A 24,054-nucleotide genomic window follows, 5' to 3' on the forward strand; every position below is an offset into this window, starting at 1 on the left:
CGGGCTCTAGTGCCGTTCCGTGACCCTACGAGAAGCAGACGACACCACCACCAAAGTTAGCGATATTGACCCAACGTGCCTGCTGCAGGGTTCCACTCTCATGTCTTTGTACAGATTATTAAACGAATGTTTTTTTCGTCTTTTTTGACTTCTTATCGATCATCTAGACTGGCCGGACTGAGGGAGAGCGGTGAAACCATCGAAGACAGAGACCGGGGTCAATTGAAAGAAGGGTTTGGGATAGTTCTAAACTAACTATTTACGGATAGTGGGAGCCATTCTCTCGGATCCAGCTGAAAAAAAAAACAGGTCAACAGACTGAAAGACTGAAAGACCGAAAGACCGTCAGAAGCGGTCGATCATCAATGTCCGAGATAATCTCAGTCCTCATCCGATGCGGGCAGGACGGATGCTTGCTGGGGAAATTGAGACTATGAGTCCACTTGCTTTGCCTCTATTGGGCCCTTGACCGCTTCTCCTTACCAGCAACTTCTTGCGTCTCCGCCTGCCTCTATTCTCGGTCGCGCTTCCGAGCGGGCTCCAGCCTGCTTCCTCCCTTGTCCCGACTCGAACTTCCTCGACCTGTCTATCTGTCTGCTCTGTCTTTGTATGCTTTTTTCCCACTATTCTCACTAATCCCACTACCACGACCTCCTCTCCTCTCACCCTTTTGGATCGTTTCGGACTCATCCTTCTCTCTGACTGGCTCGCAATCGTGCCGCCGCCCCCCCTCTATCCCTTCCCCCTTCACCCCCTAGTCTATAATCAGCTGCCGTTTCTACCTGTAGAGACCCGTTTAGCATTGATTTCCGTACCCCTGTCGTCATGGCCCTTTGAGGGTGGTTCTATTCTCTCTGTCCGCCGTGGACAATCTGGTGTGTCTCTCAGCGCCGACTTTCCGCTCCGAAGATGGAAGGGATAGCATTCAGTCTACCTATCTGGGCAATAGCCAAGCGACTCCCGGCAGATGCAAGATCATTTAGCGCCACCGTGATCATATCGTCCACTCGATTGCGCTTAAAGATTGCGCAGTCTTTTCTATCGTCATGGCGAGATGGTGGAGCGGATGTCCAGCTTGACATCTATATATTGCTGCTTGTCCACCCTCGATCAGCCCTTCTTTGTTTCTCCTCCATGATCCAATCCTCAATTCCAACTTTTCTTTCACCTTTTACTCAGTCTTCTTCACCTCAGACACGATTCCTTGATTAAGTCTTCCAGCCTCAAGCTATTCTACAAGCATCCATCCTCTACGCGCAAAGAACATCTGGGATAAGATCACCAAGACAGCACAATGCCATCCACAGCCCCAATCCTGCGGCCCAAGAAGGCCATGAATGCCCATCAGGAAGAAGAGCCCATCAGCTACGACATCAACATTCCTTACGTCGACGTCACCAAAGATGTGCATCTCCGCACCAGATACCCTGAGTATCTTCCCACATGGGACAAGGTGTGGTTTGACCCACTTCCTCCATTTGAGTACCAGGATCCTGCCCTGCGCGTGAAGGACAAGAGCAAGCCCAACCTTCTGACCCCGAACACGAAAGTGACTGAGATTCAGCCGCGCATCGGAAGCATCTTGGAGGGAGTCCAGTTGAGCCAGCTCTCGGATGCGGCCAAGGATGAATTGGCGCTGCTGATTGCAGAGCGCAAGGTGGTTGCTTTCCCCGATCAGGATCTGATCGATGCTGGGCCGGAGGAACAGGAGGCATTTATGCGACACTTTGGCAAGCCTAACTACCAGCCTGTCTCTGGCTCCATGCGCGGCCATCCTGGATTTCACATTATCCATCGTGATGGAAACCGTGAGGAAATCACACGCTTCTTAGAGCAGCGTACAACTACCACACTCTGGCATCAAGATGTGAGCTACGAGATTCAACCCCCCAGCTATGTCATGCTAGGACTGCTGGAAGGTCCCGAGGTGGGCGGCGACACCGTCTTCTCGGCTACTGATATGGCGTACAAGTAAGTGATGGCCCGGCTGCCACGGATAGATTGCAGGGCGACGGAGAGATGCTAACCACGAAATGGCACAGGCGCCTTTCTCCCACTTTCACCTCATGGCTGGATACGCTGCGGGCAGTCCACTCCTCCGCCAAGATGATCAGCCACGCTCGCATGACTGGTAGTTTGGTGCGCAAGGACGCTGTCGACACCGTCCACCCGCTGGTGCGCGTTCACCCGGTAACAGGCGAGAAATGCCTTTTCGTCAATGGGGAGTTCATCACGAAGATTCAGGGCCTAAAGGAGCCTGAGCAGAAGTGGTTGCTCGACTTCCTCATGCAACATATCATCACCGGACACGACTTCCAGGCCCGAGTCCGATGGCAACCCAGGACAATTGTCCTCTTTGACAACCGCAGTACCACTCGTACGTTCTCTCCTGATTTAAGCCTAACAATGCATACTAATCCTTTTTCTTATCAGACTCTGCGATTGTCGACTACCTCGATGACGACAACGGTGCTAAGCTCCGCCACATCTTCCGCATGTGTGCCTTGGGCGAGAAGCCCATCCCAGTGTACGACCAGTTCGAGTAGAGTGGTTCTAGACCCCTCCAATCATTCTCTCGTCACGATGTACGCATGTCTTTTCCGCAACGACGACAGATCACTAGCGCGACCGGGTCATATCAGAAGTGAGAGATAGCTTACCTTCGGCGAGTCCTTCCACCAACCGCCCTAATTCGTCTTGCCCTGCGATTCGCCTTCGCCATTTCTCCGCACCGGACTCCAATTTCTAATCATTATACCCTTTCTTCTGGGTCTCATTTCAAGGAGTTATTCCTGTTATTGTTTTCTTTTTATATTACTTCTAATATCTATTTTGATCCTCGATTTGGCCCTTCAAAATTGATACCTCAGCCCCTCGATTGTTTTTGTCTTTCTTTCTTTCTTTCTTTCTTTCTTTCTTTCTTTTTTTTTTGCTCATGTGCTTTGAATAGACCGCTTAATCATTTGTTGTTTGCATATCTAGACTGGCGGGGTTTGTGTGTGGGGGTAAAAAAAAGTTCATTCGGTTTTTCTGACTGGCAGGATTCGTTTTCCTGGGGAGACCCCACCGCTGACTCCCATTTGGTTGTTTTCTGTCCATCTCTTTTTCCAGCTAGTACATCCTTTCTGCTAGCTTTGATCACTGCATCTGGGATGGACATTGGGCAAATAGTACTTAATCGAAATATTGACTCTGTGTTAATTGTGCATTCAGTCTGGTTGATTCCGGATTAATTATGAGCTTATCAGCCACCAAAGTAGCAAATCCTCGGCATTGTGGAGGGGTTTTTAGAATGGTTAGCATAGCGAGAAAAGTACTTTGGCCCAATGCAGGATGGACCCGACGTACCCTCGCATCCTCTGATCCAGTATAGCTAGCCGGTGATCTCAACTCAAGAAAGTAGTGAAAGCTGCTGCAGCCTCGGGTACTGTACAGTACCTTCCCTCTACCCTATCGTGTCTGTACAGTAGTAGTACAGTACAGTACTTCTATCTCTTCCTCACAGAAGAAGAGTAAAAAACCCCGGCTCCCACATCCGATTGTTTATATAACCCCACCAAGCTCAACGAGAATTGCGCAGCAAGACTCCCCATACAAGCAGACAAAGAATCTCAGAAACCAGCGAGCGGCAAGCAGAGACCTAGGAAGATGTACTATACTCGGTTTTTCGACCTCATGAAAGCCCCGACTGTTCGTTCCGCTAGGCCATAATCCGAGACAGACTGCAATGGATTAGAACTCACGATCCAGAAACTCAGACAAAGCACTCAATGCGATAAATGCCCTTTCGCATCATCGATGGTTTGTCTGGTTTGTCTGGTTTGCTATGGATCCGGTGGTCGGGCTGATTTTCCGGCTAAGTAACTCCTAAGTCAAGCTACGGTCCGATGGTGAGATATCTTGGGTTTTACATTTCAGTGGCCAGGGTTCCATCGGGGAGGCATGATGAAGACAGTCGTGAACGGCCTTGAATCACGCATACGAAGAGATATACATATTGTAGAATGGCATGGGAAACCAATGGTTAGTGACGATTGAGTTATGCATGCAGGCCGGCCCATGGAGGATGGAGAACGAGGACTGCAGCCTATTTGCGCTCCGCATCCACCACCTTCACCACTGGGTGACTGTCCACTATCGGCTAACTCTCGGGATGAATTAGGCAATGCCCCCCGAAGGCCCAATTTGTCCAAGTAACCAAGTCCTTCAAAGCGCCTCCGATGTGCAAGAAGAGAGGATCAATGAGGAAGCACCCCGAGATCTGGAATTAAACCGGAGGGTGCAGTACATGTTGCACGGAAAGCGTGATCGTCCAAAGTATTGAAGCTTGATTGCACTCCCTTCTAACTGTGTAATAACCACAGAATTGGAAGTTCGGGGCAAAGAAAAAAAGTAAGACAAAAACAAATGGGAAATAAAAGGAAAAACTCCAGCACCACCCCTCCTTTTCTATCCGCTCGCTGTCTCTCGTATGGTCGGAGACATGAAAAAGAAATACAGAGTCAAAAGGTTGAAGAAAAGAGTAAGATTTGAAACCATGCTACCTACTTGCCCCGATCCTATAATCCACAAACAAACATACACGCACGCACGCACACTATATTACCGTAATATATCCTGGACCTTGGTCCGGAGCTCGTTGGCTACGCGCAACTGATCCGGCGGGATGCCGCCGCCTTGTTGGATGAGGAGGAGGGTCTCAAGGACGCGGTTAGCGGCGGTGTCACTTCCAAAGACACGGCCGCCGGGGCGGACGGTCTCGTGGTACCAATGCTGGATGAGGTAGAGGAGGTCCTTGGCGATGTATCTCCGGTTGTTGCCCTGGAAGGGCGCTTCGTCTGTGTAGTACATGCCCTCGAGGACGGTGAAGATGGTCTCGTGTGCGACGTTCAAGTCGAGGAGGAGGTCGACGATCCAAGTCGGGGGTCCAACGTCACGCTGGTGCTCTAGGGCGTAGCGCTCGAGCATGGGCAGGATGATCGGGATGGGCATGATGGAGTCTGACATGCGGAGTCGGCCGCCCAGACTCCGCACCTTGTCGATCACCGCTTCGTAGGGCTGAGGCTCGCCCTGCTCCAAGACCCGGTTGTGAAGGTCTTGCAGCAGATGTTGCCATGTGGACTTGATGTCAGCCGCGTTGCGGTGGTCGGCGTGGAAGAAGATCTGGAGACAGATATCGTAGTAGCTTCCGGGGTCGGCGATATTGTTGAAGAGCTGATTGGCATTAGCGAATCTGGGAAATGACCGGGGAAAAGACAAGTTTCGAGGTTAACAACTTACATAACTGATGTCCCTGATAGCCCCGTCCACTTCCTTCAAAACCTGGCCTTTGGCTTCCGGCGCAACCCGGGGATCGTCTTTCAGGCGTTGCAAGATATCGTCTTGGATATCTGCAACATCAATCAGATTAGAGGTTTCCTGAACCAGTCTTTGACGAGCCTGTCGGCTAACATCCGGGGTGAATATCGATGCGTTGGCCCGAGCCCATCCTAGGTACTCGATTCTGCGGCTCAAAGGAATGTTGAAGCTGCTCTGCGCAAGCTGGAGTTGAACCTTGGCTGCTTCGAAAAATCGTTCGGACTGCGCAAAATAACGCCAGAGAAGATCAGCGTGTTCAATGTCATCATCGGCTTTGCGCTCAAGGTAGGTGACCACGAAGGGGGAGTCGCTCTGGAGCAGTCGCTCACTCCAACCCTGTTCGAGGTACCAATCATATAGGGTAGTCAAAAACACTTCGTCTCGAGAGTCGGAAACCACTCCATATGCTTCATTCCTGCGTTTGGCCATTACTGTCAACTGTCCATCAACAATACCGATATCCTTGGCGGTATGCCTGTCGACCGCAATGATGACCCTGAATATGAGATCATAGCATTGCTTTCGATACTGGAAGTACTCAATGCGAGTATCCTTAAGATGGAAATGTCAGCCATCGAGTAAGTGGTTAAGATCAACAGGGAAACTTACACCAGCAGGGCGACCATCCACAATCCATGCAAGTGCCAGATTGGCCTTGTCTGAGCGAGCGGCCACATTCAAAGCCAGTTGAATTGCGCCTGCAGTACTTTTTTAGCGGCGTTTCTTGTGCTCCAATATGAATACGGGGATCATACCTGCGAAGAACTCATTCTTGATGTAGCTTTCGACTGCAGAGACCAGGTAGTCCATTGGCAGATTGTCGGATACCTGCTGAAACAAGTGAAGGCTCTCATTCAGCAAATTGCGTCCAAGCTCCGAATTGGAGCCTACTTCAGTGGCTCGTTTCAACATCTCCTGGGCCTTGAAGATCACGACATCCTCGGCACTACAGAAGCTGCCGCATCGCCGCCTTAGAGCATCGGCTACCGTTTCGACATTAGATCCCTTTGCAATGTTGCGATTTACAATGCCCTTCACCAGCTCCTTGGCAATATCGTGGCCCTTAGTGGTACTGAACAGCTGCTCATACGTGAGTTTCATGAAGCGCTCCTTCGACTCCGCTGGCAAGGTAGCCACAATTTCATCCACACGTTCATCAAATAGAACCGAAACAAAGGAAATGCCTTCGATGGTGTGAGATACTAGTTGAACAAGGGAATGCAGTGCGCGATGTTCAGCTTGCAGGGCAGTCTCTTCCTGTTTCGTCGAGACCCGAGTCAGAGCCTCCGGGCCGCTCAGCCCTTCAATAAAATTCTTGTTAGTCTTGAAGAACTCTTGCAGAGCAGTCAGATCGCGCTGAATAGCTTGCAGCTTGGCAGAAGGCACGGATGAAACGATGGTCTCCGTGCCAATGGGCGGCGTCTCGGACTTTTCGAGCTTGGCAATCTCTTTCTTCCAGATAGAGCGTAGTAATCTCGAGATGTAGAGCGCGATGCCCGCATGACGCGGCGAAGGGAGGACGGTGTCGATGGCAGGTGTGGTACTGTCGGCCACGACATTTTCGTTCATCATAGGCTTGCCCCCGTGGTCAATCAAGACCTTGCGTGCAAACTCCAAGACATGTGGATCATTTATTTGGGTGAGTCTAGAATCACTAGACACCTCCACTCCTTGACCGCAAGCGACCGCCAGAGCCGTAGCAACGGTCTCGCTCCGGCCATATATGCGAATAAAATTCTTGACCATACCCTCCAATCCTTCATCGCCCTCTCCACCGATTCGAACCAATGCGGCGAACACATCGACGAGACGCCGTCTGCGAATGATGTGAATACCGTTATTGGTAAGAATGGCGATCTCAGCCACAGGTTCGTCATACTGGATAGCCAATTCATTGCCGAACCCACTGAAGGCCATGGCAGCCTCGGTGGGTGGGGAACAGACCCCGACATCTTCCGCTCTGCTACCCAATGATACCCAGACCGCTGTCTCGCCAGCCTTGGGACTGACAGTCTCTTGAGCGCGAGCAACTCGTCCGGAATCAGGGGCGGAAATGAAGAGAGAGTCCGATGCGGCCGAGTCCTTGGAGGTGAAGCAGAAAAAGTGGCCGGGTGGATACCGTACGGCAAACCGAGTGGGCTGAAGAGTGTGAACAGGAATTCTCGCTGCCACTGTAGGGTGATAGCGTGCCTGTCCTTGAAGACCTTGCGAGGCTGCCAGTTGAGCCGAGGGAGCGGTGTCCAAGGGAGGTGTTTTCACATGATGAGCTTGCATGCTTGTGGGAGCACTTGCGCCATTTGGTGCTGATGCCCAACTGTAGGGACCAGTAGCACTGAGGTAGATCCGATAGCCTGTCGCAGTAGTGGCCATCAGATGGTATCGGGACGCTTCCGCTGCAAGAATAGGACTGATAGAAACAATGGGAACTTTGGGGTTGAGGGTTTCGTTGGACGCGATGATGTGTCCGATATTGGCGTATATGTCTTGCCCCTTTTTCGTGATCGCAAGAGCTAGACTTCCGTCGGGTTTCATATGAAAGACCCTAATCGTGGACAGCGACGAGAGGGTGTAGAGCAGCTTCCTCGTGTCATCAATCTCCATTTGCGCGACATGTTCATTTTGTTGGGTAAAGCTCAGCGAGGGAGCCAAGGCAGCGAGACGAGAGCTAGTATGATTGACCTTTGAGCAGCGACCCTTGAACCACTTCTCCTCTTGCTGATAGACGAGCTCGTAGACATCATTGTCGGAGATACCGCCGAAAAAGATGCGTCCAGTCGAATCGGACGAGGCCACTTGGTCAATCTCCAGGCCTCGAATTGATACCGACATGCCAGTCTGATACAGCGTTACTTGTCGTGCGCCTCCAGGCGTTGTCTCGCAGCCCATTCCCAGCAAGATGACATCGGCCGTAGTAGATATTACAAGCAAGTGCGTGATACTAGGCAGAAACACTTTCGGGCGAGGCTTCGCTAGCTTGACGGTGATAATACTGTTTGGTTGATCCTCGAATCCAACCAACTGCGGGTTGGGGTGGGTGTAGTCCCAGATATAAAGAGCATTGTCGATTGCGACCCAGGCGTGATTCAACTCGGCAAATAGTCCCATGTTCGTCGATACTTGTGCTCTGTTGTATTGGTCGAAGATCTGGTCGGGGATGTTGTACATCTTCACCTTCTGAAAAGGAGCCCATGGTGAGGATGTGGGGAGATCATAATCGGACGAGAATCCTTCTGCACAGGAGGGTCAGCCGGGTCCCTGCCAGCGGTGCGACCACAGTGGTCAACTTACGAGACAGAGAGTTGTCCAAGTCTGGGTAACGAGATTCTTGAGCAAGGGTTTCATTGATAGTCCGCGCAGCACGCTGCTCCGTGCTCACTAAGCTCTGTTTGGGCTTTGTTTGGACCGCAGTGAAGTTGGGAAGCTGAATGGGGGACGGCGGATCGTTTGGGGCTGCGGCTTGTTGGAGGCTCGATGCCGACGCCGTCGCGCCAGCATTGGGTGCTGGTGTTTGGTAGTATGCGCCAGGGAGTGGCCTCTGAGGGGTGAGAGTTGGTAGAGATGGGTATGACATGATGCCGACAGTAGACGGCGACCGTACGAGGCGGTTTGGGCTATGTATGGCGCTCTCCCCGGAGAGGTGGCTGGGAGATTCGGAGATGGCAGCGCAATGACGCGACGAAGGAAGACTCGGTCAAAGAAAGCAACAGAGGTCGTGGATAGATGATACAAAGGGATATTGCAAGAGAAAGAGAAGGAACACCAATGGGGGACGCAGGGAGTGGTGTTCCGCCACGAGGATGGTGTGTTTAACCGGGTCGAAGAACAGGCATGAAGCTGTGGATTGAGCAGGATGAGAAACAAAAATGTGCACGGACCCCGGGCGGAGGGCGGACGGAGAGCTTCTCTGCCGCCTTGGAAAGATTATTATCATGCCTCGATTTTCTACGGGTCCGACAGTGTCATTAGTTCCACTCTACTAGAACAACAAAATCAATTCGCATTCGCATTCCATTACTTCCTTCTAGTCTGTCTTTTCGTAATTGTGAACATGTTCCCAGCTCTGCGATCCACCTCGTCCCGTCTGGGTTTGCGCCTGGTGCGCTGGAACTCGACCGACAGCCCAGTCTTGCCGCCTTTGATGACCAAGCTCAGGACTGACCTCAAGACTGCTATGAGGGCCAAGGATACTCCTCGGTATGTCCAATAAGACCTACGATTGACATACGCGACTTGGCTGATAACGCGAACTAACGCGCGCTTCTCAGGCTGAACGTTGTCCGCGCTCTCATCTCCGAAACCAACAACGCCGCAAAGACCTCCTCTCCCATTCAAACCGATATCCAGCTCCTGTCTCTTATTCGGAAACGTATCGCTGCCTCCAAGGATGCCATTGAGGAGTTCAAGACTGAGAATCGCCCAGAGCTTCAAGAGCTTGAGGAGAAGCAGGTGACAGTCTTGGAGGAATACGGTGCCCAGGTGGTAACCATGAGCGCGGACGACATCAAACAAGTTGTCACCCAGACTCTCTCCAGCATGAATGAGGCTGGCAAGAAGGTCGAAATTGGCCTTGTTCTCAAGTCTCTCTTCGAGGCTGGTGGTGCGTTGGCGGGCAAGCCGGCTGACAGGTCCGAAACTGCAAGAATTGTCAAAGACGCTGTTACTGCCTTCAAGACGAACTAGAGCTGGCATGTATGATACCTACCTGTACGATTACAAAGAAAAACGGCGATATAATAATACCGAGGTTAATCCACCGAAGGCGGGGGTTAGGTATGCCGTTTCTGGCAATATATGTATCAACAATAGGTGTGCTAATAAGTGAATTACGGCAAATCTAGAATGCGCTGGTATGGAGTGCGAGATGATAAAGTGCAGAACATTTCGCAGATGATTAAGTGTTAGCATTGAGAAGATCCATGCATATGCGCGGTGGCTGTGTAATATTCCAACAAAGAAGTCCTTCAGCGCCATTCCCTTTGATGATTTGTGCCCATGATCCCAACCCGAATCCCTTGTTTATTACCTAGTAAGTCAAATCAAACTCCAGATTCCATTCCGATAACCTTGCCATTGTACTGGCCCTCCGAAAAAGAATCATGTCGATTTTATTGTAGTTTACGAGCAGAAAATGGTGATTCCACCTATGGCAGTCATAATTACACCGAGCCACAGCAAGCGATCGGGATCAATGACCTTCTCCATCGACACAAGGCCCTCCAAGCTGAAGTGTGACTTGGTTTCTCCGCTCATTTGGCGTTTTTGCTTCTTAACCTTTGAAGTGATCGGGTTCAGGACTCCTGTAGGTAGTATTTGTGGTGGCCTGTACACGAGGTACATGGGATGCATAGGCGATCCGTCATGAGCGTACAGGTCCAGGCGTGGGATATCATGATATGGGTCTACCGAGATAGTAAAGGACTGCAGCTTTTAGCTAACTTGCCTTGAATGGGTTAACCAGGGAAACATACCTTGAACTCCTCTGTCTGGTTATATCTCGTGTAGGACGTCAAAGGTGTAGCACATGGATCCGATACCAGCTGGCGCCCATCAACCGCAATTGGGGTTAATAACAGGGATCCATCGCTCTGCGCAGTGTATGTACCGTGCTGCCATTGCATTAAACCCCTTGGGCAAGCTGGATCTTGGGCTGTTGGATTGTTTACACGTCAGATTGCGACTCCAGCAAGGCAGAGGGTGAATAGGCACTGACGATTGGCTATTGCGCGGTAGTAAGCCTCTTCATAGAATCCATCCGCGGTGAACGAGTATGAGATGCCGGTCAGGTTTGGCTCCAGAAATCTGTCGTTGATTGGATCATAGAATCCCTAGAGGCAAGGTCGGGTGTTAGCCAGTCCGGCGATTCTGATGCGTCGACTGAGATCCCCGGTAAACAATGCTTTGGATAGAACGAGAGGAGCGCAGCATACCGGACCTGTCACAACCTTACGGGACTTTGTCGTCCAGGTCCCTACTAGATCAGAAACACTGGCCGCAGTGGCAGCCGTCAGGAGGAGGCTGCAAAGAAAGTAGCCCGCAATCATCGCGAGTTTTGCCAGAAGGAAGGATGAGAAGCAAAGAAGAGAGGTGTTAGATAGTAGAAGAATGCCTGCATGCCCTGCCTGCCGCCAAAGGGCGCAGGCGACCCTTGAATGGGGGGGGTGCCGTACAGTCAGGACCTTAGGTATGTGCAACAACCAGGGCCCTGCCGATCAACAACCATGCACATCATGGAAACATGCCAAGCCACGCGGTTCCAGTCATTGCAATACTTCGGGCAAAGCTCCAAACAATAAGCGGAACTTCTTGTCTTTATCATCCTATCTCGATTACAATCCACTGGTGATCCGCCCACAGCTATTTCCTGTCGCTACCTTATCCCTATAGCTGAATCGCAAGGATGATGGCTGGTTTACAGGCGGCGAAGAAGGACCTCCGGCGGAGAATGCGGGATGCGCTGCACAAGATCCCCGCCGATTCCATCACAAATCAATGTCAGCTCAGCGCTATGACCTTCAAACTCGATCTATGCAATCGCTAACCTCTACCAGCCAGAGTTGTCGCCAGCAGGCTGTTCGCTCTCCAGGAATACCAGGATGCAAGGAGGATAGGGGTTTATCTCTCCATGCCGGCGGGGGAATTATCCACCACGGCCATCGTTCGGGATGCTCTGGCAAGTGGTAAGGAGGTCTTCGTACCTTATATACACAGGCTCGAGTTATCCGAACAGTCGAGGACCTCCGTTATGGACATGCTCAAGCTAGAGTCGATGGAAGAATTCGAGGCTCTTCAGCCCGACAAATGGGGCATCCCGTCGCTCTCTGAGGTCCAAGTACTCAGTAAGATGAATTGCTTTGGGGGCAAAGGAGTCTCGCCCCAGCCAGAAGACGCTACAAAAGGGCCTTACGGGCTCGACTTGATTGTGATGCCAGGAATGGCATTTGACGAGGGGCTCAGGAGATTAGGTCATGGTAAAGGCTATTATGATCATTTTCTGACAAGGTATTCAAGAGAGGGGGCTGCAAGTGAGTCAACGAAGCCGAAGTTGCCCTTCCTTGGTAAGGAACAAGCACCCTGACACCAACGAACCAACCATGAAACAGCCTGTTACTAAGTATCGCGCAGTTGCCCTATCTCTCAAGGAGCAAATGCTTCTCCCGACCGAAGAGATACCGGTAGCGGATCATGACTGGCCTGTAGACATGCTCATCGTCGGTGATGACCGGTCTCTGGTGCGCCAACACTGATTCTCCGGAAAAGCGAGTCATATCGATCCATAGGTTCGTCTATTTTGCTAGAGGTGCAATATTTGTTTCCCAGCGACATCCGTGAAAAGCGAAAGGTAAAGAAATGCAAACAAAGTCGTATAACGGCACGAGATCGGTTAAAAAACAAGAATCCCTTTTCCCTTCAATCAATTCCTTAACGCCCCGATAGAATCACTGGACGGCCTGGATCAGGGAGACGTTGTCGCCCTTGAGGAGGATTTGGCCTGTTGTAGAGTGGAACAACAGTCAGCAACTTTCCGTACGCACAAGACAATTTGATCTCGCAATACGATTTCACATACCGAGCGGCCTCCGTTTCTCTTCCTCGGTCCTGGTAGCCATCCGAACCTCCACTGCATCGTCAACGACCAGGTTCATGAACTCATCGAAACCCTGTGCCGAGATTGTTAGCCGAGCGATCACAGCCACCAGAAACACAGGGTCAATTACCCGAATCTTCCCTTCTATCCGGAAAGCCAGCTGCTCGTAAAGCCAGATAGACACTGTTGACCGTTGCTGAAGAAGCTTGAAGATGAAATGAATAGGCGCAAGCAGCGTCTTGCGAGCAGCTCCACCGCCTCCACGGCCGGTCATGGTGGGCAAACGAAGTGCGCAAATGAAGGGAGTGGCTAAGTAAAGTGTAAAAGCGAGCGCAAGGATACCAAGATCCTAGCAAAGGCAGCTGTAGAAAATGACGCGTTGATGGAGTTGCGCGGGTATCGTAGAGAGAGAACTGAAGGAAGAGCTCCGTAAGTTCAGGACGGTTCGGAATCGGGGAAGTTCGACGGAGGGAGAGGGAGGCTCACACAGCTTTTCCGTTTGGGTCGATCGTCAGTGACCACTCACTACATCCCACCTCCACCACCACTACTACTAAGTCAATCTCCCCCTCCCTTTCCCTTCACTTTCGTCCCTCTTCCTCCAAATCTTCCGCCACTTCAGTTGAGGGTTTCCGCGCTTGTCTCTCATCTTTGAACCCTTTCTTTTAATGTTATTTAATGAGTGTATATGATCGCACTGCATAGGTGTTAAGCCTTCCGGCCTGGCTGAACCCCTCTTTCTCCCAATTCCATTACACCAACTTCCTCCTCCCCCTCTCTAGAACATCCCACCCCCCGAGTTGACAAACGATGACGAGCAAGGAGGGGGCTACAGGACAGGCCTTTGGCCCAGTCCTGGCCGCGGTCGCAACTATGCAAGGAAATGTGTCGCGCGCCGAAAAAACGCATGCCCATGAATTCCTAGAGAAATTTCAGAAATCGGTAGGCTATTCTACCCCTCATTCCGCCATCCTGGATCAAGTTGATGCCGCCCATGATCTCGATGCTGACCATTGCTGGGCTTGTGTCTCTAGGTCGAAGCTTGGACTATCACCCACGAAATGTTACAATCTCCGGATGTTCCTGTCGAAGCCAAGTTGTTCGCAGCGACGACGTTGAAAGGAAAGGTGAATTGGTACTCCGACCTGGGTCCAGCCATTCCTGCATGCTGACCCCAACAAGATCATCTTCGATCTCGATCAGTTGCCGACCGAATCTGTAGTCGCGCTCAGAGACTCTATCCTAAACCTGCTTGTGGGTTTCGCCGCCGGTCCTCGGCCAATCCAAACACAGCTATGCGTATGCTTGGCCAGTCTGGCCATTCAGATGCTTGCATGGAAGGACGTACTCCCTACTGTGGGCGCTGCACTGGGAAGTAGCGCCGGAGACTGCGTGTTGGAATTCCTAAAGATTCTCCCGGAAGAAGTAACGGAAGGCCGCAAGATCAATCTGAGTGTATGTTTGACACGAGAAACCCCCCTTCAGACTGTTACTCAGCGATCGCGTGTCCCCCAGAACCTAACACTCCGTCATTACCTAGGAAGATGATCTCATTATGCGGACAAAAGAACTCCTGGAAGACAATGCTGAACAGGTGATGCACCTGTTGATTCAGTACGCCCAGTCATCACGTATGTAACCTACCGCCCTGGTATGTTTACTTCTACATTGCTGACCAGAATCGCTTCTGCCATTACACAGCTACTGCCTCTACTAACCCGCGCCTCTTGGATTGTATCACTTCATGGATGCGCGAGATTCCGGCCGCCAAGATTGTGGAGTCGCCTTTGATGGACGTCATTCTCAAGGGACTTGACGACGATAGATCTTTCGAGGCTGCAGTAGACAGCATGTGCACACTGTATCGAGATACCCGCGAAGTCGACGATTCGCTTGCCATTATCCAAGCCTTGTATCCGCGCATAATCTCACTTCGCCCCAAGATTGCCGAATTTGCTGAATCCGAGGATACCGACGCCTATAAGGGTATCACGAGACTTTTTGCAGAAGCCGGTGAAGCGTGGGTTGTGTTGATCGCACGTCTACCATCCGAGTTCCGTGGTCTGGTCGAGGCAGTTCTGGAATGTTGCGCTCGGGATTGGGAACGAGACGCGATTTCGCTGACCTTTGTTTTCTGGTACGAACTGAAGCAGTACGTGACGCTGGATCGATACGCAGACGCCCGAGTGAATTTGAGCGACGTCTTTTCGCAGTTGGTGGACATCATGGTCAAGCACCTCGAATATCCTGGACCCGAAGAAGGCGAGACGGATTTGTTTGGAGGTGACCGCGAGCAGGAGGAGAAATTCCGGCACTTCCGCCACTCAATGGGAGATGTACTCAAGGATTGCTGCGCTGTTATCGGGGTTACCGAGTGCTTGACTAAAGCATACCAGTTGATCCAGCAGTGGGTCTCCAAATATGCGTCGCAGTCCAGTGATGAGCACGTCCCACACTGGCAAGAGCTTGAGGCACCATTGTTCAGTTTGAGAGCCATGGGACGCATGGTGGATCCTGAGGAAAGCATTGTCCTAACTCAAGTCATTCCTTTGATCGTGCAGATTCCCAATCAAGAGAAGGTCCGGTTCCAGGCTATCATGGCGCTTGCACGCTACACCGAGTGGACGGCACAGCACCCGGAGACTTTGGAGGCCCAGCTGAACTACGTCATCTCTGGGTTCCAGCATAGCTCTCCCGAAGTGGTCCAGGCTGCGGCTCTGGCCTTCAAGTACCTGGGAACCGATTGTCAAAAGCTGCTTGGAGGTCACATTGCCCAGCTCCACACGTTCTATGAGTCCGTGATTGATAAGTTGAAGCCTGCGAGTCAAGAGGAGGTCACTGAGGGCGTGGCAGCAGTGGTTGCAGTTCAACCTCTGGAGAAGATCTATGACACCTTGAAATTGTTCTGTGATCCTATCATGGCTCGCATCATGAACTTAGCGAATAACGCTCAAGATGAAGAAAGCCAACGGGCTGTTGCTGGTAGGATGGACGACATGAATTTATAGAGGGTGGCGCGCTGACTATATTATAGATCATATTGGGCTGATTACCATTTTCGTCATGGTCGTGAACCCATATGTCTCTCCCCGTGAAGATAACCCCGCCGTGAAGTACTGCGGTGAGATTTTGCCCATCATGAGCACGATTGCGCTGAACTTCACATCATCCACACCAATCCTCGAACGAGTTTGCCGTTGCTGGCGCAATATGATCATCTCCTACCGAACTGCAATGACTCCTCTACTGCCAACTTTGGCCCAGAGTCTTGCCAGTGGCTTCCAGGCGTCGCGAGAAGGATGTTTCTTGTGGGCCACTGATGCCGTTGTCCGCGAGTTCTCGGAGGGTGCTGAGTTTGTGGATGCGAACACAAGTCAGGCTGTCTTCCAGTTCTACGAACAGCAAGCAATTTCGTTCTTGCGCATCCTCAATGATTTGCCTCCGGAGAACCTACCTGATGGTACGTGTCCATTATCATCAGACGTCATTCGTGTCGCCTAGCTAACCATCTGCAACCAGTCATCGAGGACTTTTACCGTCTCTCGTCGGATGCGATCCGCTTCTATCCCAAGGAATGCATAACATCTGAGCTCTCGGTTCCCATTTTCTCAGCAGCCCTAAGCGCCCTCACCCTTCAGCAGATTGACCCTCTAATTGCCACTCTTCATTATTATCATGATCTGTTCAGCTTTGCATTCGAAAAGCCAGCGGTTTCCGAATTCACCACGTCTGATGGCAATGCATATTCAACGCCAGTCGAAGTTCGTGAGGCAGTCAAACGGCTTGTCGCATCCCAGGGTCAACTGCTTGTCCAGCGGATCCTCACAGGCATGATGTTTACCTTCCCTGGGGAGTGTTTCCCAGATGCCTCCGGCGTTCTGATGTCTATGTTCGAACTGATGCCTGAAGATGCGGGAACCTGGCTGCAGTCCACTTTGCAAATGCTTCCTGCAGGTACGATGAAGCAGGGTGAGGCTGAGCGTCTATTGAAGGGGCTGTTTGACAAGATTCAGTCGGGTGAGACCCGAAAGATTCGCGTCTTACTTCAAGGTAAGATCAAATCAGCCACTGGATTATCGATTCCTATAAACTGACAAGTACAGATTTCACCAATTCGTACCGCCGCCGAAATGTGGCTCCCAGAGACGGTCTGGGCCGACTTGAGGCCACCCGATTCAGATTCAGTGGATAGATGTTCAAATCGGAGGAGCTACGGGACTGAGCAAGTCAGGTCACAGCACCGCTAAGGATGTTGGGAGTAGCGCCCACCACCCACCGAAGCTCGGCTTCTGGGTCGGGGCGGACATTGACACGAACACATTCCGCGTCCACGGCATCTATCTGAGAAGAATCAGAATGCGTTTGTGCGTTGGGAATCCATTCAGACTGCCCATCATGTATTTTCTCACCCCAGCATCAGCATCGCCCATACACGGTTGCATCAGGTCGTTTTATAAGCATTCGCGGATGATGAGCGGCGACAACCCATCCGGGGGGGGCAGCAAGCGGAAAAAGCAGCTTGCACGGTTGCCCACTCTGTAAAAACGTGACACCATTAGTATTATAGTGTAGCAAACTTAGATATATTATAAGAACAATGGTACGCCCGTTACTTATAACGAACCACGAAATCGACTCAAAATCTGGCATGACCGGGCACATGTCACTCGTCTGACCTGTACGATAGTATTGTGATTGCGACCCTTTCTCAACTCAAAACCTAGCGGGCTCACATTAGGGGCATTCTTCACATGGGTCTGGAGCACAGTTCAATTAATTCATTGTTGCTGCTAAATCGACACTGTGGAGGCATGCCAGGTGAAACTCAGGAGATCGTTGAGGTATATTGACTCTCTGCGACCAACTCCGGGAAACAGTTTTTTTTTACATGAGTGCCCAACAAGGTTATAGATTAGCTAAACATCATGTATCTCAAGAACAGGTTGTGTAGTGTAGTGGTTATCACTTTGGATTTTGATACCAAACAAGTTCCAATAACCCCGGTTCGAACCCGGGCACGACCTTTCTTTTGCCATTGTTTTTTCCTCTCAATGAAGATTACCCTAGTACCTAGTGTAGGGGAAGCTCATCTCGCTTTCGACATATCAGTATGAAAAGGATGCTTGAGTAGGGATTTGATATATCTTTGAAACACCTCGTCATTGAGTATTTGAGGTACAGGAATTAGATCATTCAGAATGGTCTCCATACTTGCGTGTATATGTACAGTGTAGGTATATCGCGTGTATGGAACCTCCATTTTATGTGATCATCCGACAAGTATTCGACGATTGATTCAGTTAAATGTTCTAGCTTGGTTCCATGACTTGTTCGGTGCAGGGGTGATAGTCCGGACAGTACTCCGTACATGTGAGTAAGTATTGTCAATAAAGATTAAGGTTGCGTTGTAAAGCATTCCATCCCTCCATCGAATCCGTTCCGCCCTTCGATCGGGATCTGCCCCACCTTCGCAACAGCACAAGATCTCTCCAACCACCCCGGAGTCTTAGGGTCCATCTATGATCCCCTCACTGCTCATCTTTAAGGTGTATCAGCCCCGGAATCCCACCTCTACTACTATCGTTTAATCCTAGGCGGCTGTGGATTTTCAAGACTGCGCTCACTCAGTGGCAATCGGGGGCTGCGCTAAGTCGTGAGTTTCTTCGGAACCTCCCCGACCATCTTCCCCTCTTCCGTCTCCAATTCCTAAACTTTCCCCAACAGCCTACAATCTGTCATACGATAAACCCATCCTCGCGCGCGCTGCGCATGCTCCAGCCCCTACACATACCTGATACCGCTCTTATTCGGATACCTAGCCTCACATTCTTTCCGATAGATCGAAACCCTCCCCGACATCTGCCAGAAGCTGCTCCGTCCCGCCCGCCGAGATTTCGGTCCCCACGGGGCCGCGCGAGTCTACGATCGTACCTAACGCTCACGATTAACACACCCTCTTTCTGGAATCTTCCCCATTCACTCTAGCTTCCTATGGCTGATCTTGCTACTCCCCGGATCTGAGTTCGAGCTCTTGCGGGTCATGTCCGCCCACCGACAAGGCACTAATGATCGAATCTTTCCACTGCCATATCCTTGCGCATTATGACTTCAGCTGTCACTGCAGTAGCTCCCCCGGAACAGGGACTCCAAGGCTCCCGTGAGGAAACACATATGTCGACCGAAAACGATGCGGCAGATGCGACGCTGGATGGCTCCTCGCGGAAGAGGAAGAGAACTCGGAAAGTTCAGACGGATCGCAAGTTTGAATGTACCTTTGATGGCTGTGGGAAGAGTTATTCGCGCGCAGAACACCTGTACCGTCATCAGCTGAATCGTTTGTTTCCCCACCTTCAAGGATTGTTCAAAGGAGTGTAAGCTGACTAGCGCGATCAATCTAGATACACCAAAACAGATCTACCGATGTGATTTTCCCGATTGCTACCGATCCTTTGTCCGACAGGACCTGTGCCTGCGTCATCGTGAACGACATACGACGCAAGGGTCTCAACTGCAGAAGCGGGACAGTTTCGCGCAGGCTACCGTGAATAACCCACCAAGTGTATCAATTGAGCAGAACAAGCCGCCCGTGCTTAAGAAAAACCACAGCGAGTCCCCGACTGGGGTCCCAATACCTTCTCCTACCCACAATTCAACCCAGGTGTCAGTTGAGGGACCGGTAGATTCTAGCACCATTACCAATATCGACGTCAAATCTGCTGCGGTTTCCTCTCTGACAAGGCATTCTCCTCAGACATACAAACACCAACCACTTAATCCACAGCCGGGCGTTGAGCTATCAGATCCCACCTTTTCTCGCTCTGTCAGTCTGAGCAACCAAACCACCAGCTCGCCGGCGGGCCAGTCAGCCAGTACTTTCAGCCCCTCGGATTACCATACGCACCGAAGTCATCCATCGACTAGCATGTCTCTACATTCGGGAGAAACAGGTCAACAGAATCGAGGACGTCATTCTGTAAATGAAACGACGATGCTATCTAGCTATATGGACGGACAGTCGCTGGCGAATTCGGCGTCATATGCGCCGATGCCTGGGGATGGATACGCGGGTATCTCCTTGGCGCCAGCAGTGACAACTTCAGCGCCGGCGACCCTGGACACCGTGAGTACTTTTGATGCGCTGAACACTGTTCCTGGTATGATGGCTCCGGGGTCGACGGTGACAGACCCTGGTTTTGACGCTCTGGCCTCCTGTGTCTACCCGATTTTTGGCGGAGAGACGCACAACCGGTCTCCCTTCGCAATGCCCGAGGATTTCACGGCGTGGCTGTTCAATGACCCTCTTCCCAGCTCGTCTTCGATGGGCTACCCGTCTGCAGCCAATATGATCCCGAACTACCTCAATGCGATCCAGCTACAGAACCAATTTTTGCTGGGCGATCCTGGATACGGGAGTTTCATGAACGGAGTAATTCCGCACGACCCGATGAGCGTGACTAGTATCCTGGACGCTGGGTCTTCACGAATGAGCCTATCAAATGAAAAGAGACAGGAGCTTCTTGCGCTCATGGGTACACGCTTTAATGAGGCAGCATACTCAGCAGTGGCAAAACGGAAGGACGCTTTGATGGACGGTGATATGAATGACGACTGCCATGTCCTAGGACCGCGCATGATGGAGGCCTATATCGCATCGTACTGGCATCATTTCCACCCTCAATTGCCCATTCTGCATCGACCGTCATTTGTCTTGAACAAAGCTCCAAACCTGCTTCTGCTGGCCGTCATAGCTATTGGAGCGTCTACCCTGGACAAGATGTATGGGTCAGACGTCACTGAGACCGCAGCTGAGCTGGCGAACTTTATTGCATGGCATTTACGCTGGGAGCTGTTCATGGATGCCGACTTTCGGCCTCCAGCCAAGCTGTGGGTTTTCCAGGCACTGCTCCTCCTCGAAGTGTACGAGAAGATGTACTCCACCCGTGCACTGCATGAGCGAGCGCATATACATCATGATACTACCCTTACGTTAATGCGGCGTGGCAGTTCGTTGATTGGCCGCTCCGCACTAGATTCTCCAGCGAGCCTTAGAGACGATCGACAAAGCCGCTCAGTCACCGGGTCGACAATGACTCCCGATTTCGTGGCGGAGGAGTCATGGACTCACTGGATCAAAGCTGAAGCTACAAGGCGGGTAGCATTTGCAGCCTTTGTGTTAGACTCTACGCATGCGACCATGTTTGGACATTCAGCCAAGATGGTGGCCCACGAGCTGCGGCTGCCTCTTCCGTGCGATGGAGCGTTATGGTCTGCGACTAATGCCTCTGAGGTGGCTCGAGTGCAATCCAGTTTACATGCGAATGGAGTCAAACCTCTCATGTTTTTGGATGGTCTTAAAAGGACGCTCAATGGCCAACCGGTCCGAACTAATGCATTTGGACGCACCATTCTTATGGCAGGCTTGCTTAGTGTCAGCTGGCATATGAACCAGCGTGATCTCCAGGTGAGTTCGCTGGGTGTGCTACAGGCGTTGGGAGGTCGCGATAAGTGGAGGTCCGCCCTACTGCGGGCTTTCGACAACTGGCGACGGGATTTCGACGAGGCTTTAGGAACGTCGGAGCCAGGTTCGTTTACCGGTGGTTACCGAGCGCGACACCCTTGGGACGAAGCCAATGTATTTGAATCGCGCGATGTCCTGCATGGACTTGCACATATGGCCTCCCACGTCGACATTGTGGATTGTCAGGTTTTTGCCGGAGCTGGGCGGCTCATGGGGCGCGCCATCACCCGAAAGGACTACGACGGGGCGCGCGAAAAAATGAACCGATGGGCAACTAAGGCAACGGCCCGCGACGCCACATTCTACGCTCTAAGGTTTCTGTCTGAGTGTCTTTTGGACGAGGAGCGGGTGCTCGATAACGACGAGGCCTACTCAGGACGGGATGACTACCTGCTCAATCGGCCATGGGTCCTCTATGTTGCCGCTCTCGTGGTCTGGTGCTACGGGTACGCTCTCGAAGGCCCGCTCAATCACCCCGTCAAATTGGTCAGACCTGCAGAGCAGCGACATGACATGCAGCAGTTCTTGCGGCGGGTCGGCGGGGTTCGCGAACCCAGTGACCTTGAGGGGATGAAAGGATGCAATCAATGCATGGGGTTGCTGATGGTTCTCCGTAATGGGTTCACGAACACTCGCTGGGAGCTACTGACTGAGGCGGCCAATCTACTCAGCAGCTGTATCGACAAGCTGAATGGCGGCGCAGCCGCATGACGTGGCCGATGTACCAAATTCCGGCCGTGCACATCACTGCAAGTCCCATGAAGTCGGCGGGCTTTTACTTAATTTTCTTGTATATCTAATTCGCTTATCGCAAGCTTTGCCAGAGATGGAAGTTGAAGTCAGCTACCTATCTTTGTGGTAGCCAGGTTTCGAAGGTCGGTTTGTGATTATGATGTGACCAGGAATGTTTCATGAGAGAGATACCATGGCAAGGAGGTTATTGTGAGATTTTCGTTTTTAATTCACTAGAATCGAAGATTACCAGAGTACCTCTTCCCTCATAAGGTCGGTGTTTCTATAGATCTGAACTCGGTGCTGGGCGTATTGGAGCCTGAGGTGTCCGGTTACCACAACAACAACCGCGGGGCGGGCGTCATTGCTTGTTTCGCTCCCTTCTTTGAGACTTTCCCTCCTCCTCCTCCTCCACCGCCTCACCTCCTTTCCTCTTCCTCCCTCCCCTCCTTCATTCCATTCAATCGAGACTCTTTTGGTGTTTACCCCCCCCCCCCCAGGTGAACGTGCTGATTAATTTCTTCGTGCCAATTCATCGCCTTGCCACCTTTGCTTATACAAAAAGAACATTCCGTTCGTGGAATTAGCAAAACAACACCATGGTACGTGGCTGGATTTCATTGCTTATGGAGCCATGGCCTGCATTGGGGTTCCTGGCGGGCGGATGAGGAAATGCCCGGGCGACGACACCTTACGTCTTATTGCAGCGCGTCCGCTATCATCAAGACCAGGGATTGTTTGCTCAATTGATTGTTGTTGACCCTCTGGTGTTGCATCTACGAGAGAGTTGTTTGGAACCATGGTGGAATCCCGGCCCCCTCGTCTGCCCGTCCAATCCCTTCCGCCCCTCGTTTCCGCGGATCGCAGCCTTGCGTCGCTGGTTGCTCGTCACCTCAGCTGCACGATCTGAATCTCTCTCTTTCCATCTCTTCTTCATCCCCATCGCTTCCATTCCTTCTTTGCACTCTCTATCTGTCTATCTCTCTATCTTTATCGCAGTCTGAAGATGGCCCACTCACCTCATTCTCACCACGATCAACAGGCCTCGACCAACTACAAGGAAGCTTTCTCGCTATTCGACAAGCGCGGCACCGGCAAGGTCGCCATCGAGTCGCTGGGCGATCTCCTCCGCGCCTGCGGGCAGAACCCCACGTTGGCGGAAATCGCGGATCTGGAGAAGAGCGTTGGCGGAGACTGTATGCGCGCCCGTATGCTGGGACTGTTATAAGGCGCACTGTTGCTGACTGACCGTGATACAGTTGATTTCGAGTCGTTCTTGAAGGTTCTCAACCGCCCGGGAGGATTCCGCGACCCCGGCGAGCCCGAGGAATACACCCGTGGATTTCAAGTGTTCGATAAGGACTTGACTGGGTTTATTGGGGTCGGCCAACTGCGCTACAGTATGTTTCACGCTCGCTGGATGATTAGCGGGGGTTCTGCGATATTGACCATGGCTATAGTTCTCACGAACCTGGGCGAGAAGATGTCCGACGAGGAAGTCGATGAGTTGCTGAAGGCCGTTGACACTAGCTCCGGCGAGATCAACTATACCGGTACGTTTTAACAACATCCCCACTTCGACTGCCACAAAGACTGATATCGCGTTCTGCAGATCTCGTCCGCACCATCCTTGCCAACTAAACGACATACGATACCCTTTCCCCTGACGCTTCGTGACGAAATGCCTCTTTTCTTCTTCCCTGTGCGATCCCTGTTGCCGGAGTTGTCGGCTTGAGCTTAGATTAGTTCATCTGTTATAAAGTTTATTCCGCTTGTAGTGTATATGGAGCTGGCGTATGCCATTCAGCAAATTTGGAAATGAAAGACAGAACCCGAGTCTATGTCGAATTACAACATCGAC

The 24,054-nt window shown here is 51.5% G+C and overlaps 10 protein-coding genes and 1 non-coding gene across 11 annotated transcripts; 7 read left to right on the plus strand and 4 right to left on the minus strand.

Moving 5' to 3' along the window:
• Positions 1–1,294: 1,294 nt before the first annotated feature.
• Positions 1,295–2,546, plus strand: BO86DRAFT_416392 (TauD/TfdA dioxygenase family protein; the record flags this gene model as incomplete). Its single annotated transcript, XM_025674970.1, has 3 exons — positions 1,295–1,971; positions 2,043–2,377; positions 2,434–2,546. 3 exons carry the CDS (start codon positions 1,295–1,297, stop codon positions 2,544–2,546), a joined length of 1,125 nt encoding a protein of 374 aa, XP_025530790.1.
• Positions 2,547–4,135: 1,589 nt separating this feature from the next.
• Positions 4,136–9,173, minus strand: BO86DRAFT_332165 (putative non-repetitive nucleoporin). Its single transcript, XM_025668771.1, has 5 exons — positions 8,647–9,173; positions 6,114–8,588; positions 5,968–6,056; positions 5,281–5,910; positions 4,136–5,214 (listed from the first exon to the last, which is right to left on the minus strand). Exons 1-5 carry the CDS (start codon positions 8,927–8,929, stop codon positions 4,603–4,605), a joined length of 4,089 nt encoding a protein of 1,362 aa, XP_025530791.1. The 5' UTR covers positions 8,930–9,173; the 3' UTR covers positions 4,136–4,602.
• A 122-nt stretch (positions 9,174–9,295) lies between these two features.
• BO86DRAFT_386475 (uncharacterized protein) lies at positions 9,296–10,307 on the plus strand. Its single transcript, XM_025671338.1, has 2 exons — positions 9,296–9,552; positions 9,624–10,307. Exons 1-2 carry the CDS (start codon positions 9,407–9,409, stop codon positions 10,036–10,038), a joined length of 561 nt encoding a protein of 186 aa, XP_025530792.1. The 5' UTR covers positions 9,296–9,406; the 3' UTR covers positions 10,039–10,307.
• On the minus strand, positions 10,274–11,721 carry BO86DRAFT_445964 (uncharacterized protein). The gene is made up of 4 exons (XM_025676484.1): positions 11,286–11,721; positions 11,069–11,183; positions 10,827–11,005; positions 10,274–10,776 (listed from the first exon to the last, which is right to left on the minus strand). The coding sequence occupies exons 1-4, from the start codon at positions 11,397–11,399 to the stop codon at positions 10,474–10,476; spliced, it is 711 nt and encodes a 236-aa protein (XP_025530793.1). The 5' UTR covers positions 11,400–11,721; the 3' UTR covers positions 10,274–10,473.
• BO86DRAFT_386478 (5-formyltetrahydrofolate cyclo-ligase) lies at positions 11,642–12,725 on the plus strand. The gene is made up of 3 exons (XM_025671339.1): positions 11,642–11,849; positions 11,907–12,413; positions 12,481–12,725. The coding sequence occupies exons 1-3, from the start codon at positions 11,759–11,761 to the stop codon at positions 12,600–12,602; spliced, it is 720 nt and encodes a 239-aa protein (XP_025530794.1). The 5' UTR covers positions 11,642–11,758; the 3' UTR covers positions 12,603–12,725.
• On the minus strand, positions 12,333–13,398 carry BO86DRAFT_386479 (small nuclear ribonucleoprotein E). The gene is made up of 3 exons (XM_025671340.1): positions 13,074–13,398; positions 12,926–13,016; positions 12,333–12,847 (listed from the first exon to the last, which is right to left on the minus strand). Exons 1-3 carry the CDS (start codon positions 13,215–13,217, stop codon positions 12,795–12,797), a joined length of 288 nt encoding a protein of 95 aa, XP_025530795.1. The 5' UTR covers positions 13,218–13,398; the 3' UTR covers positions 12,333–12,794.
• Positions 13,399–13,480: 82 nt separating this feature from the next.
• Positions 13,481–17,515, plus strand: BO86DRAFT_386480 (nuclear import receptor MTR10). The gene is made up of 8 exons (XM_025671341.1): positions 13,481–13,885; positions 13,978–14,070; positions 14,126–14,398; positions 14,484–14,574; positions 14,645–15,925; positions 15,978–16,403; positions 16,463–16,993; positions 17,047–17,515. Exons 1-8 carry the CDS (start codon positions 13,754–13,756, stop codon positions 17,133–17,135), a joined length of 2,916 nt encoding a protein of 971 aa, XP_025530796.1. The 5' UTR covers positions 13,481–13,753; the 3' UTR covers positions 17,136–17,515.
• BO86DRAFT_209678 (uncharacterized protein) lies at positions 17,174–17,744 on the minus strand. Its single transcript, XM_025666825.1, has 3 exons — positions 17,677–17,744; positions 17,334–17,619; positions 17,174–17,284 (listed from the first exon to the last, which is right to left on the minus strand). Exon 2 carries the CDS (start codon positions 17,603–17,605, stop codon positions 17,360–17,362), a length of 246 nt encoding a protein of 81 aa, XP_025530797.1. The 5' UTR covers positions 17,606–17,619; positions 17,677–17,744; the 3' UTR covers positions 17,174–17,284; positions 17,334–17,359.
• Positions 17,745–17,884: 140 nt separating this feature from the next.
• On the plus strand, positions 17,885–17,967 carry BO86DRAFT_t71. Its single transcript has one exon. It is a non-coding gene; the product is annotated as a tRNA-Gln (tRNA).
• Positions 17,968–19,045: 1,078 nt separating this feature from the next.
• On the plus strand, positions 19,046–22,172 carry BO86DRAFT_396540 (putative C2H2 finger domain protein; the record flags this gene model as incomplete). Its single annotated transcript, XM_025673405.1, has 2 exons — positions 19,046–19,277; positions 19,342–22,172. 2 exons carry the CDS (start codon positions 19,046–19,048, stop codon positions 22,170–22,172), a joined length of 3,063 nt encoding a protein of 1,020 aa, XP_025530798.1.
• A 1,027-nt stretch (positions 22,173–23,199) lies between these two features.
• Positions 23,200–23,834, plus strand: BO86DRAFT_376529 (putative cytokinesis EF-hand protein Cdc4; the record flags this gene model as incomplete). Its single annotated transcript, XM_025670539.1, has 4 exons — positions 23,200–23,389; positions 23,453–23,593; positions 23,654–23,746; positions 23,806–23,834. 4 exons carry the CDS (start codon positions 23,200–23,202, stop codon positions 23,832–23,834), a joined length of 453 nt encoding a protein of 150 aa, XP_025530799.1.
• Between the last annotated feature and the right edge of the window lie 220 nt (positions 23,835–24,054).

Source organism: Aspergillus japonicus, assembly GCF_003184785.1.
Source record: "Aspergillus japonicus CBS 114.51 unplaced genomic scaffold BO86scaffold_7, whole genome shotgun sequence".
In the NCBI taxonomy this organism is placed as follows: domain Eukaryota; kingdom Fungi; phylum Ascomycota; class Eurotiomycetes; order Eurotiales; family Aspergillaceae; genus Aspergillus; species Aspergillus japonicus.